Source organism: Corythoichthys intestinalis, chromosome 7, assembly GCF_030265065.1.
Source record: "Corythoichthys intestinalis isolate RoL2023-P3 chromosome 7, ASM3026506v1, whole genome shotgun sequence".
NCBI lineage: Eukaryota > Metazoa > Chordata > Actinopteri > Syngnathiformes > Syngnathidae > Corythoichthys > Corythoichthys intestinalis.
Window position 1 is genome coordinate 44,202,694 of NC_080401.1, and position 15,440 is coordinate 44,218,133.

Below are 15,440 nucleotides of genomic sequence, written 5' to 3' on the forward strand. Positions count from 1 at the left end.
GTTATTAATCAATACATATTAAGGGTGTCACTGTTAACAGATGTTGCGGTTTCAATTTCATGTAAATTCGCATAGCAGGTATTGTTAAGTCAGACATTTTCAACTACCACTTACATAACCAATCATTTATGCATGTTTTGGTTTACAGTTATGACATTGATCATTTGTAAATGAGATGTGTGCACGGTTAACGTCATTGTCACCAGTTCAAAGGTGTTGATATGCAAGGCATTTTTAAAGCAGATACTTAGTTATATAATAAAAGCATTCTTAACGAATGAATTACATATAAACAAGAGGCCCGACGGTTTTGAGCAAGTCTGGCAGACATCGTTACCATTATACGTAAGTAGGTGTTGATTGTTAAAACTGAGACAGTGATAATCAACTTGTGTAACATTTTGTTTTACAAGAATTGCAACATTTTTCATTAATGGAAACTTGTACATATGTGAGCTTTTAATGTTGTCGTGCCAGGCTGGCATGTTTTGACGTAAGTCTGTTTTGATATGTGAGGCCTTTTTTTCCACATTTAAGATTGACTCAATTATTCATTCAAAGTATTTTAGTTAAAAAATTTTTAATTAATACTATGACAAAGCCAGCACTTTTAGCAGCTACTGTATCATTGTTGCAGTTGCATTAATATCTTGATATAACAGGTATTCTCAAGGCAAACATTTTTTGTGAAACTGGTATTGATTCCTGTTAACTTATATATTTTTACCATTACAGTAATTGAATTTTTCATTAATATATATTTACAATTGTAGGGGTGGCACTGAGATTATAGTGTGACCATTAGGTTGATTGAGACATTAAATTGTCTTTCAGTGTTCGTGTAAATAGCCTCTGCTTGTTGTTGTTTTTTTTTATTTTTTATTTTTTATATATATATAAGTCGCCTATGGTTATCTATTGACTAGTCCAAATTAGCTCGGATCAACTCCAACTCTCTCCCTTGGACTGCACGTAAATTAATGAATGAAATATTTATTGTCATCGTCATCATCAGTATCATTGACAATCATTGACAATTACAAAATGTGATATGATTTGCCCGAAGGAAGGAAGAAAGAACCGAAGAAAAAAGACAAAGGCAGACGGGAGGAAGCATAAGCTTAAATATTTATATTTATATTAGGGCTGTCAAAATTATCGCGTTAACGGGCGGTAATTAATTTTTTTTCATTAATCACGTTAAAATATTTGACGCAATTAACGCACAAATGCCCCGTTCAAACAGATTAAAATGACAGCACAGTGAAAGGTGTACTTGTTGTGTTTTTCGGAGTTTTGCCGCCCTCTGCTGGCGCTTGGGTGCGACTGATTTTATAGGTTTCAGCACCCATGAGCATTGTCTAAGTAATTATTGACATCAACAATGGTGGGCTACTAGTTTTTTTTTTTTGATTGAAAAATTTTACAGATTTGATTAAAACGAAAACATGAAGAGGGGTTTTAATATAAAATTTCTATAACTTGTACTAACATTTATCTTTTAAGAACTACAAGTCTTTCTATCCATGGATCGCTTTAACAGAATGTTAATAATGGTAATGCCATCTTGTTGATTTATTGTTATAATAAAGAAATACAGTACTTATTTACCGAATGTTGAATGTATATATCCATCTTGTCTTATCTTTCCATTCCAACAATAATTTACAGAAAAATATGGCATATTTTATAGATGGTTTGAATTGCGATTAATTACGATTAATTTTTAAGCTGTAATTAACTCGATTAAAAATTTTTATCGTTTGACACCCCTAATTTATATATATTATTAAATATTTGCATTTAATTAATTTAAAATTTCCCTGAGTAAATTTTAATGTTGTATTCAAATTTATAGCTATATGCCTTTATATTTATTACATGCTGTTAAAAAAACGGACAAAATTTCCAATTTATTTGTTGACTCGTTTAGTGCTGTTTTAATAAGTTCCACCTTAAAACAGTAGGGGGAGCTCTTGAATAACGTTTTCTTGACTGCATCATCAGTGTGGCTGGAAGATGCAAAACGGTCATTAAAATGGTGCTGCATTTTATGGGTGGAATTGATCATTTAGACCAAATGTGAGCAACCTATGAGTAGTGAGAGCATTTGCTGAACACCACCATTTTGTCTCCTGTGTCCTCAGGTCGGCGCTGATGTCGCCAAAACGAGTACCAACAGCCCGTCCCAACAGAGACCGCTTCACAGCTGAGTCCTACACAGTGCTCGGTAAGGACAAAAAATGAGTGGAACAAATCTAGATGATTGACTGTGACGATGGAATCCTCCTCCTTGTAGCCGACACGGCTATTGATGCCGGCCAGCAGTACTGGGAGGTGCGCTTTGACAAGGAGAGCAAGGCCTTCGCCGTGGGCGTGGCGGTGCGCACCCTCGGCCGCTTTGACCAGCTAGGGAAGAGCAGCGCTTCCTGGTGCATCCATCTGAACAACTGGCTCCAACAGAGTCTCACCGCCAAGCACAACAACAAGGCCCGGACGCTGGACTGTCCCATCCCAAGCAGTATAGGAGTCTACTGTAACTATGATGAAGGTATTTTAATGTGGCATGTCCTCATTCTTGCGTGCTGAGGAATGGTGGTTTTAAATGACAGCCTTCAAAGTTTCCTCAGATTTCCCCAGGAAAATTAGGTCAATTACAATTGAGTTGGAATGATTCCTTCCAGAGTAGAACAAAAATGTAATTCTAAAACCTTTAACCTCATTCTTTTTAACATTGTTGATACATAACATACAGTCATGTGAAAAATTAGGACACCCCATTAAATATTCAGTTTTTTATTAAGAATTGTTCACATATCATTGTCTGAACTTGTTTTTCTTCATCTCTGGAAAAGTGATTTAATTGCAGGTAAACAACAAAAATTAACATTGTTTTACTCATTAAATCAATTATATATATATTTTTTAAAAATGCATATTCTAGCTGAGGAAAAAGTTAGGACGCCCTACCTCTTAATAGCTAGTGTTACCCCCTTTGGCTGAAATAACTTCAGTGAGACGCTTTTTGTAGCAATCTACCAGTCTTTGACATCGGTCTGAAGAAACTTTGCCCCATTCCTCAACGCAGAAAACTTTAAGCTGTGAGATGTTTGAGGGGTTTCTTGCGTGGACAGCCCATTTCAAGTCACCCTACAGCATCTCAATGGGATCAAGATCTGGGCTTTGACTCGGCCATTCCAGGACTCTCCATTTCTTACTTTTCAGCCAGTCCTTGGTAGATTTATTGGTATGTTTTGGGTCATTGTCATGTTGCAGGGTCCAGTTTCGCTTCAGCTTAAATTTTTTCACAGAAGATCTCACATGATCCTCAAGCACCCACTGATACACGATAGAATTCATGGTGGATTCTACGATGGTGAGCTGGCCAGGTCCTGCTGAAGCAAAGCATGCCCAAACCATGACACTTCCACCTCCATGCTACACAGTTGGTATGAGGTTCTTTTCCTGGAATGCTGTATTGGGTTTACGCCAAATGTGTCCTCTCTTCTGGTGTCCAAATAACAATTTTTAGATTCATCTGTCCAAAGAACATTATTCCAGAAGTCCTAGTCTTTGTCTACATTCACTCTGGCAAACCTCAGTCTGGCCTTCATGTTCTTCTTGGAGAGGAAATGATTTCTCCTTGCACACTTCCCATGAAGGTTAAACTTGTGAAGTCTATCTGATTATAGAGGCATGCACTTTCACATCAACAATATCAAAAGCCTACTGTAGGTCCCGTGATGACATTTTTGGGTTTTTGGTGACTTTTAGCATCTTGCAGTCTGCTATCGGGGTGAACTTGCTTGGACGGCCAGACCAGGGCATTATGGCAGTTGATTTGAATGTCCTCCACTTGTAGACTATTTTCCGGACAGTGGAATGGCTGATTTCATATTCTTTTTGAGATATTTTGAAATCCCTTACCAGACTAATAAGTGTCTACAATCTTCTTTCTGAAGGCCTCAGGCAGCTCCTTTGATCTCACCATGGTGTTTTCTCTCACTTCAACAGTCAGGGGCACACCAAACTTAATGTGAGGTTTAAATAAGGCAAGCCTCCTTCAAAACACTGGGTAATGATGTTCTACTTATGTGCACCTGATGTGATACACCTATGAGATTTTTGTCATTTCACGTGGGATTGAAAATGGGGATGTCCTAATTTATACCTCAACAGAAATTGCATTTATTTAAAATGACATTTTACAGAAAGTTAAAAAAAAATCTTTTTTTCAGTTTTAATGTTTTAGTTCTATTATTTGGATCCCTCAAGAATGTTAAAATTGATATTAAATATCCATATGACTAAATATTTTAGAAAACACACAGGCACACACGCAGGCATTTCTGCATTTATTTTTCGTAAGAATATGCGATGGTGGCGCAGGTGGTACAGCTTGTCGTCCACTGATTGAAGGATCGGGGGGGTCAATTCCAGCTGCCACCTGTGCCCATTGTAGTTGTATCCCTGGGCAAGATACTTCACCCTACTTGCCTGTGTTAGAACGAATGCTCGGAAGGGCCGATGGCGTGGATTGGCTGCCTCGCTTCTGTTGGACTGCCCTAGGGCAGTAGTGGCCTACCACAATCGAGCGTGGAGTAAATGAGTAATGCAATGTAAAGCATATATGCGTGTTCAAAAATAGTGCTATATAAATTATTATTAACATTATTATTATTGTCAGTTACAGTGGTGCAAATAAGTATTTAGTCAACCACTAATTGTGCAAGTTCTCCCACTTGAAAATATTAGAGTGGCCTGCAATTAGAGAGGCCTGCAATTGTCAACATGGGTCAACCTCAACCATGAGAGACAGAATGTGGGGGAAAAAAACCCAGAAAATCACATTGTTTGATTTTTAAAGAAATTATTTGCAAATCATGGTGGAAAATAAGTATTTGGTCGATACCAAAAGTTCATCTCAATACTTTGTTATGTACCCTTGGTTGGCAATAACAGAGGCCAAACGTTTTCTGTGACTCTTCACAAGCTTTTCACACACTGTTGCTGGTATTTTGGCCCATTCCTCCATGCAGATCTCCTCTAGAGCAGTGATGTTTTGGGGCTGTCGTTGGGCAACACGGACTTTCAACTCCCTCCTCACCCCGTGGTGTCGAAATCATAACAAGAACGGGGAGTAAAAATCCCAGAACCACACGGGGGGACCTAGTGAATGACCTACAGAGAGCTGGGACCACAGTAACAAAGGCTACCATCAGTAACACAATGCGCCGCCAGGGACTCAAATCCTGCACTGCCAGATGTGTCCCCCTGCTGAAGAAAGTATACGTCCAGGCCCGTCTGCGGTTCGCTAGAGAGCATTTGGATGATCCAGAAGAGGACTGAGAAAATGTGTTATGGTCAGATGAAACCAAAATATAACTTTTGGTAGAAACACAGGTTCTCTTGCTTGGAGGAAAAAGAATACTGAATTGCACCATACCCACTGTGAAGCATGGGGGTTGAAACATCATGCTTTGGGTCTGTTTTTCTGCAAAGGGACCAGGACGACTGATCTATGTAAAGGAAAGAATGAATGGGGCTATGTAGCGAGAGATTTTGAGTGAAAATCCCCTTCCATCAGCAAGGCCATTGAAGATGAGACGTGACTTGGTCTTTCAGCATGACAATGATCCCAAACACACAGCCAGGGCAACAGAGGAGTGGCTTCGTAAAAAGCATTTCAAGGTCATGGAGTGGCCTAGCCAGTCTCCAGGTCTCAACCCCATGGAAAATCTGCGGAGGGAGTTGAAAGTTCGTGTTGCCCAACGACAGCCCCAAAACATCACTGCTCTAGAGATCTGCATGGAGGAATGGGCCAAAATACCAGCAACAGTGTGTGAAAAGCTTGTGAAGAGTTATAGAAAACATTTGGCCTCCGTTATTGCCAACAAAGGGTACATAACAAAGAATTGAGATGAACTTTTGGTATTGACCAAATACTTATTTTCCACCATGATTTGCAAATAAATTATTTAAAAATCAAACAGTGTGATTTTCTTTTTTTTTTCTCCACATTCTGTCTCTCATGGTTGAGGTTTAACCATGTTGACAATTACAGGCTTCGCATCTTTTCAAGTGGGAGAACTTGCACAATTAGTGGTTGACTAAATACTTATTTGCCCCACTGTAAATATCAAAAATCCAACCCATTGTGATTACTCTGAAAAGAACTAGTAATCTCTTGAACTAAGGAAGTCAACAATAGTTTTAAAACATAACCGTTCAGTTGTTCCTACAACTAAAACACAAGATGAACACTGTCAGGGATAAGCCTGCAGGGAGAACAAAGTTTTTGAGTGCAATTATATCTGTCACTTTAGACAGACATTCATAAGAGGCACACATCCAACACACCCTCGGCCGTGTAACATTATCCTTGTTACCACCCACTTGTAGTTTTTCATTTTCATCTGTTTTGGTAGTGTTCTGTTGCTACAGATTATGTGTGCACTTGGCAGAGTCACCAGTAGGTACTTTTTTATTAGATGCCTTGCATTTTTCCAGGACAGTTCTGTGCAGATTGACGAATGGCTTGGCAAGCTCTGCACTAGTGTAAATTCTCAAGCATAATACTCTCGTCACATTTGTCACCCTTCAAAATCTGTTTTTCCCTTGACACTATATAGCGTTGATTGAAATAAACCTATTTGTGCGGTTCTTAGATTCTTAGTGGTTGATGAGCGCATTATTGTAGGGTTGGGTGACTTTGAGTTGGAGATGGAAGATCGAAAAAATTTAGAGGGAGTATAATTATGCAAACTAGGGAGTTCCCTAAAAAAAGAATCAAATGTTGGTTTTCAGGGGTTTATTACAGTTCATTGTGAGGTAAACTGTAAAACTAAGCACAAAGAAAATTACACACATAGTGCACTAAAATACACAATATTTTATATTTTGAATGTCTGCTAGTGTAATGCTAATATACAGTGTTAGACACTATAATTGTTCGATAATAACATTTTGACTGATATCCCGATATTGTCGAACTCCAAAAATCCGATACTAATATCAAACAGATGCCGATATATGCTGTCGTGGAGTTAACATATTATGGCTAATTGTATTTTGATGCCCCACTGGATGCTTTAAGAATAATAATCAAAATAATGCTCACATAACAAATCACAAGCATCTTCGTCTGGAGACATCTAATGTTCAATAAGCATAACGGCTGTGGTAAGCTGTGACCAGCCTTTGTACAAAGGCAGAAAGCTTCTAGATTCACTTTGAAGGCAACATGCATATTGGCCCAAAACCGATGTTGAGATTATCAGATATCATTTTAAAAGGATTTTATCGGCCGATAAATCTGACAGCTCTGTAAAGTAAAAATGAAAACATGTTTAAATAGTCATAAAAATTAGGGTTTTAGTTTTAGTTTGAGTATCTGCCAATCCCGATATTTCCCGATCCGATTTCTTTTTTTTTTTTGCTCTCGATTCAATTCCAATCATTCCCGATAATTTTTCCCGATCATATACATGTTGGCAATGCATTAAGAAAAAAATGAATAAAACTCGGACGAATATTTACATTCAACATATAGTACATAAGTACTGTATTTGTTTATTATGACAATAAATCCTCAAGATGGCATTTACATTATTAAGTCTTTCTGTGAGAGGGATCCACGGATAGAAAGACTTGTAATTCTTAAAGGATAAATGTGGCTTTGTATATTGTGACTAAATATTGCCATCTAGTGTATTTGAGCTTTCAGTAAATAATACTGTAGCCATTTAACTATTCTGCCCAAATGCATGATGGGAAGTGCAACCATAACTGTGCGTAGTGGCACCAATTGATATATCTTCTCTGCGTTGGGAAAAAAGAAAAAGACCAATTACTACCTTTCTTCCCCACATTGTGTCCCACGATATTTCTAATTGTTGAGAGAGGGATTGTAAGGCTTTAGCCATTTGAAAAAAGGCTCCAAGACTGCCAAAATTCACTCTACTCATTTTACACTGCCTTTTAGCTCTATATATAGGTAAAACGGCGCCATTATAGATTGAACGCGACAGTGCGTGAGTGGGTCGTGCAGCGCATGCGATAATTGCGTTAAATATTTTAACGTAATTAATTTTTTAAAAATTAATTACCGGCGTTAACGCGATGAATTTGATAGCCCTACTTTAAGCTAAAACTAAAGACTCTGGATGAGTGTAAGACAATTTGTCTGTAACGTTAAATACAATTAGAAAATGATTTAATAAAAAAAAAAAATATATATATATATATATTTAAAAAGTCATGTCTGATATTTTTTTGCCGATTCCGATTCTTTGAAAATGATGTGATCGGACCGATCGGGATGCCGATCGATCGGGACATCTTTAATAAAAATAATTGAGATTAAAGCATATTTGGAAGAAAGAATAATTTTGTGGGTGGGAAGATTGTCCAGCCCTAATATGTCAACATAAATTCTATTTACGATTGGTCGCCTAATTTGCATATTACGCCACAAGCTCAGTGTTGATCCCACAGGAAACTGTTCATCCATCAGATGAAATTATCGGGTCGATCGTATTCCCTTTTTTCAAAAATGACATTAATTGAAATGGAAAGATTCGAACGTAGCCTCACTCCACTTCCAATGTCTGACCACAGCCACACTGCTCACTTCTGCGCAGAAGCAAAATTCTCTAACATGCCCAATTGTTTTGATATGCTATGATGAAAGCATGTACCTTGTTCAATTTTTAAAATTGGTATTCACTAACTGAATAGGCGCCTGTCAATCCAATGTGAACAGAGATAAAGTAAAATCTGTGACATGGCTTGACAGAAACAACACTTCAAACTGCTAGCCGTCACATAAGCATGAATTATCATGTTTCTCGAACTATAAGTCGTTTGTTTTTTTTTTCTCATACTTTGGGCCGTGTGTGCGACTCTGGCCATGTTTACACATAGCAGGTTATTTGGCAAAAAGAAGAACGTTTTCTACGGTTTGGCCTCTCATCCACACGCTCATTTTAAACAAGGGTTATAAAACTCCATCCAAAGTGAAGATGTGCGAATTCTGCGTTTGTACCACCATCATGTGAACACTGATAACCGATGATTTAACTGTGGATACGTCACTGACTGCGACAAACTTTGTCCCTACGTCACACATGAGACCAATATTTACATTTGGAGTAAATTTTTTGTTTCCATTTACTTACAAAATCTTGCAGTGCGTCATATTGAAGAACACATGTGAAGGATGGGGGTATTATGGACAATTATTGTTCGCGTATTGTTCTGAATGTACTTTAAAATGAATGAATGCGGTTGGCTTTGGAGCTTGGAGCTTTTTTTTTTCTACAAATGTGCTGGTGTAGATGTAATTATTTTTCCGGACGTATTAGGGCAGGAACCTCAATTTAAAATATACTTGGAGCGACTTATGTGTCATATTACTAACACATTATCATATCATTTCACATAGATCTGATTACTTTGTTTCCGTAACGAGCAATCTAACGCGTTCATTTTTCCAAACCAGTGATCTGATTAAAGTTAGTTTCCTTAGGGGTTGTGCGTTACTATTTTGTTATTGCCTCATAATGTATGTAGAATGAAAAAGATTGTAGTCAAGAATATAAAATGTTTGTTTATATGGTAACCGCTCATAGTTACTTCCTTTTATGGTCTTGAGTCACTTGCGCTAAGTGTTTTGAAATGTGCGAGGGGATGTTGGGTATTGATATTTTTCCCTCATTCTGTAGGGTTCTAACGATAGGTTGGAGCCGCAATGTTGCCGGCCGTTTCGTAACATTGCCAATGCAACAACGGGTAGTGGTCGCTCCCGCTCGTCCTCGCGAAGTCTGCAAGAATTGTTTATTTATTATTTTATTTTATTTATTTATTCATTTATTTATTGTCATCATCATCATCGGTGTCGTTGCAGTTACAAGCTTTGTGATATGATTAACCTGAAGAAACAAAACCGAAGAAAAAAAGACAAGGGCTGACGGGAGAAGCATATGCTTATCAAGTGCTGTCCCCTTTAACCAACCAAGAACGCACAGTCAATACATGGTAGCATTATACATTGCGATACATGAACAGCTTTTTGTTTTTGTTTTTTTGTCTTCACATGAATTTTCTTCCCAAGAGTCATTGATTGGACGTAACACTTAGGTGAAGTTGTCGATCAATTGTGAGTTCATCGATTAGTGTGATTGTCAGATTTGTGAATCCAGACGTGAAGGAGTTGGCCGGACATGGGCGTCGGCTCGATGAGGTCGCATTGTTGAAATTACAAAAAAAAAAAAAAAATTTGTCCAGAGAACTCGGCGACCAGTTCAATAACTCCATTGTACACAATTGTTACAGTTCAAATCAAGTGAATAGCATGCAAGTCAGCAGTTAATGTTCTGCATTTACTACGGGGCTTATTTTTAGGGCGTGCTATGTTGTGACTACTTTATCTTTGCCCCTGACATTCCTATCATTTATTTGTTGTGGGCACACTATGTTGTGTCTGTGTGTGTGGCGGTAGTTTTATAGTATCAAGGTCAATCATGGTAGCGACTCAGAATACTGTCCTTGTATATCCTTTTAAAGGCAGCCAGTGACCCTATGCTGGTCAGTGCTGGGCCAATAGCATTCCAGAGGCGAGCGCCAATGTTAGTAACCAAAAATGATTTTAAGGTAGTTCTCACTTTGCGATAAGTAAACAACCTGCTCCGTCTCAAGTCACAAGTTTCATTTAGCATTTTGGGATGTGTTGTATGTCCAATTGAGTGTAAAGTGCTTTGTTGACCGTCGCCATTTTGTCTAACCACAAATTATGAATAGTCATAACTTGGTACAGTTGTGGTCAAAAGTTTACATACACTTGTGAAGAACATACTGTCATGGCTCTCTTGAGTTTCCAGTTATTTCTACAACTCTGATTTTTCTCTGATAGTGACTGGAACAGATACTTCTTTGTCACAAAAAACATTCATGAAGTTTGGTTCTTTTATGACTTTATTATGGGTGAACTGAAAAAAGTGATCAAATCTGCTGGGTCAAAAATATGCATACAGCAGCGCTAATATTTGGTAACATGTCCCTTGGCCATTTTCACTTCAATTAGGCGCTTTTGGTAGCCATCCACAAGCTTCTGGCAAGCTTCTGGTTGAATCTTTGACCACTCCTCTTGACAGAATTGGTGCAGTTCAGTTAAATTTGATGGCTTTCTGACATGGACTTGTTTCTTCAGCATTGTCCACAAGTTCTCAATGGGGTTTAAGTCAGGACTTTGGGAAGGCCATTCGAAAACCTTAACTCTAGCCTGATTTAGCCATTCCATTACCACTTTTGATGTGTGTTTGGGGTCATTGTCCTGTTGGAACACCCAACTGCGCCCAAGACCCAATCTTCGGGCTGATGACGTTAGGTTATCTTGAAGAATTTGAAGGGAATCCTCCTTCTTCATTATCCCATTTACTCTCTGTAAAGCACCAGTTCCATTGGCAGCAAAACAGCCCCACAGCATAATACTACCACCACCATGCTTGACGGTAGGCATGGTGTACTTGGGGTTAAAGGCCTCACCTTTTCTCCTCCAAACATATTGCTGGGATTTTTCAAAAAGGCCTCTCCTATTAGGTTTTTTTTTTTCAACGTAGAGCGATGAAATTTGGGGAGTCGATACCTCGTCTAAAAGGTATTTTCAAGCTAAACTACAAAAAAGCGCTCAAGGCCTGTTTTTCAGCATTGGTGATAACTTATAAAAACAACTGAGAAGAGCTGAACAAAATGGCACCGAAAAGAAAATCATATCTGCAGATTCCGAGCTGCAAATAGTGAAATATGCAGCCGAAAACAGTAATCGAGCAGCAGTGTAACGTTAGCATACCGTACACTTATTTAGCCTGATCTCTCTTTTTATTTTAAATTGCCTTTTAAGATGACATGTCTGTTCTCTCTGTTGGAATTTATCAAATTTATCCCCAAAAAATGCGACTTATACTCTGGTACGACTTATGTTTTTTTTTTTTTTTTTTTTTTTTTTTTTTTCCATCTTCATTGCACATTTTTTGGCTGTTGCGACTTATAGTCTGAAAAATACAGTACTTATTTGCCTGACTAAACTACTTGGACTTCATTGGTCAGGTGTGCTCTCCTTCTTCAATGCCAAAAGCAAGCAGCTGATGCACACCTTCAGGACTAAGTTCCAGCAGCCGCTCATCCCGGCGTTCATGGTAAGTTAAAGTCATGCTGCTCCAATAGTCCCAGAGAGCCTCACCGATCAGTGCCTGCTTTGTATTCCAGGTTTGGAACGGTAGCTTCTCGGTGGTGACGGGCCTGCAGGTCCCCAGCGCGGTGCAAAGTGGCCAGAGGAAGAACAGCGGCACCAGCAGCTCCAATGCTAGCCTCACCTAGACCACTCTTATCACACCGCAGCGCCGCCCCTGCATGACTACATTCGCCGGCGATGTTATTCGGCCGTCCTTTAGCCCGCCACGGCACAATAGTTGGCGTTTTCTCTCGGCTCTTCTCGCGAGCCCGACTCCGTCCCACCACTTAGCGCTGGTCGCTGCCCTTCATCCCTAAAGCCCTCCTTCTCTCTCTCCCTGTGCCTTTCTTCTCATTTCAACATCGCCGCTGCGAGAGAGACGACCTCTCCAATTCATGTTCAGTCTCACACGTTAACATCTAGATCAGTGTTTTGTGTCGGTGTATTTAATTCGAATTAAAAAGCTCTTGTCTAAATAGATTATTAGCACTGAAATCTTCCTAATCACAAAAGCAAACCAACTCTCACTGAATCTTACTTGACAAAGCTCAGGCTAAATGTTCTTCTGTTTTCAAGCTCTTTTCAGTCTTAACAGTAATCGTTTAGGTTTTAAATTATGTCTGAGCTGACATCTTTTGTGAGTCAAAAGCCTCTTTTACACATTGAGATCCTGCAAAATTCGACCTGGCATTTATCCACCACCTCTTGACCTAAAAACAGCCAGCAATATTTCCGTAACTTTGTCGTCGACACACCCAATTTTTCCAATCTTACCATATCATATCATATTTTTGTTTTGTTTTGTTTTAGGACTTTCATCAATAGATTGTTCCGAGTGGCACGTAGTTGCAGAGCCTGCCAAACGGTTCACAGAAAAACGTTGTATTTGTCTGCTGTAGACTTACATAAAAGCCAGTGATTTGTTGCACCCGTCATCAACGAAAGGTAATTTTTCATTATTTTCAGGCTCGGTGAGTCACCTCTTTTATACAGAAAGCCTATGAAACCATTTAACAAAACATTGCATTTTGCATTTATCCACCCTTTGGAACCAAGCCAAAGCAAAAAAAAAACAAAGCATTCACATGTTACCAGCTTCTGATGTCTTCATTTATGAGTTTAATTTGCACCTTAAAACACATCTCATATTTTTTTCCATTTGAAATTAGTGGAAATTCTATTTATCTGCTCGAGCCCTCCCACTCCCTAAAATTATATACAGTGGGGAGAACAAGTATTTGATACACTGCCGATTTTGCTGGTTTTCCCACTTGCAAAGCATATAGAGGGCTGTAATTTGTTATCATAAGTTCTCTTCAACTGTGAGGGACAGAATCTAATACAAAAAAACAGAAAATCACGTTGTATGATTTTAAAATAATAAATTTGCATTTAATTGCATCAAATAAGTATTTGATACATCACAAAAATCGAACTTAATATTTGGTACAGAAACCTTTGTTTGCTATTACAGATGCCAAACGTTTCCTGTAGTCCTTGACAAGGGTTGCACACATTGCAGCAGGGATTTTGGCCCACTCCTCCTTGCAGATCTTCTCCAGAGCCTTCAGGTTTCGGGGCTGCTGCCGGGCAACACAGACTTTCAGCTCCCTCCATAGATTTTCTTTTGGGTTCAGATCTGGTGACTGGCTAGGCCACTCCAGGACCTTAAGATGCTTCTTACGGAGCCACTCTTTAGTTGCCTTGGCTGTGTGCTTTGGGTCGTTGTCTTGCTGGAAGACTTAGCCACGACCCATCTTCAGGCCTCTCACTGAAGGAAGGAGGTTGTCAGCCAAGATCTGGCGATACATAGCCCCATCCATCCTCCCCTCAATACGGTGTAGTCGTCCTGTACCCTTGGCAGAGAAGCAGCCCCAAAAAATGTTTCCTCCTCCATGTTTCACGGTTGGGATGGTGTTCTTGGGGTTGTGCTCATCCTTCTTTTTCCTCGAAACACGACGAGCCGAGTTTAGACCAAAAAGTTCCATTTTGGTCTCATCCGACTACATGACCTTCTCCCATTGCTCCTCTGGATCATCCAGATGGTCAGTGGCAAACTTCAAACGTGTCTGGACATGCACTGGCTTCAGCAGCGGGACCTTACGTGCGCTGTAGGATTTTAATCCATGACGGCGTAATGTGTTTCCGATGGTTTTCTTCGAGACTGTGGTTCCAGCTCTCTTCAGGTCATTGACCAGGTCCTGCCGTGCAGTTCTGGACTGATCCCTCACCTTCCTCATGATCAGTGATGCCCCACGAGGTGAGATCTTGCATGGAGCCCCAGAACGAGGCAGATTGACCGTCAACTTGAACTTCTTCCATTTTCTAATAATCGCTCCAACAGTTGTTACCTTCTCACCAAGCTGCTTGCTTATTTTCCTGTAGCCCATCCCAGTTTTGTGCAGGTCTATTATTTCATCCCTGATGTCCTTACACAGCTCTTCGGTCTTGGCCATTGTGGAGAGGTTGGAGTTTGTTTGAGCATGTGAACAGGTGTCTTTTATACAGGTAACAAGTTCAAACAGGTGCAGTTACTTCCGGTAATGAGTGGAGAACAGGAGTGGTTCTTAAAAAAGAACTAAGAACTGAAACATATACTAGTTGGTAATGTATCAAATACTTATTTCATGCAGTTAAATACAAATTTATTATTTAAAAATTATACAATGTGATTTTCTGGATTTTTGTATTAGATTCCGTCCCTCACAGTTGAAGAGAACTTATGATACAAATTACAGACCTCTACATGCTTTGCAAGTGGGAAAACCAGCAAAATCGGCAGTGTATCAAATACTTGTTCTCCCCACTGTATTGTAATGTTTGAAAGACAGCACTTCATAATAGAGGAGTTCCAAAAAATGAATTATTATGTGCATCACGATTCGACATGTGACGAGTCGATTACGATTCATAAAGGTTCAAAAACGATGTTTTTCCCTCATAACTTTATGGCAGCCGCTCTTAGCAGAACGAAATTCAAGACACGTCTGCCGCCGGGCACTGTTAAAAGGCGTGCGCACGTTATGATGGATGCTGCTGGTTACTGAGAGAGATTTACTCCTTTTTGAAAAGACTGGAAAAATAAATTTGTGTATGAGAGGCAGGTACAGAAGCCCAACCTGGTGGTCGCGCTTTTGTGCGCAAGTTATTTTTTTTAGAGCAAGAGGGGAAGAGAGATAGTTCGTTGCTCCTTGTCATTTAGTTGTCCAGC

The 15,440-nt window shown here is 39.3% G+C and overlaps 1 protein-coding gene across 2 annotated transcripts in view; it reads left to right on the forward strand.

The window, feature by feature from the left end:
• fsd1 (fibronectin type III and SPRY domain containing 1) overlaps nt 1-14,938 on the forward strand; it is a 37,510-nt gene extending 22,572 nt beyond the window's left edge. For both annotated transcript variants that reach the window (XM_057842210.1, XM_057842211.1), the window contains exons 10-13: nt 2,148-2,230; nt 2,300-2,551; nt 12,106-12,194; nt 12,265-14,938. In XM_057842210.1, coding sequence (XP_057698193.1) covers nt 2,148-2,230; nt 2,300-2,551; nt 12,106-12,194; nt 12,265-12,375 — 535 coding nt within the window. In that variant the 3' untranslated portion in view covers nt 12,376-14,938. The remainder of the gene's footprint in view (nt 1-2,147; nt 2,231-2,299; nt 2,552-12,105; nt 12,195-12,264) is intronic.
• Nucleotides 14,939-15,440: the final 502 nt, after the last annotated feature.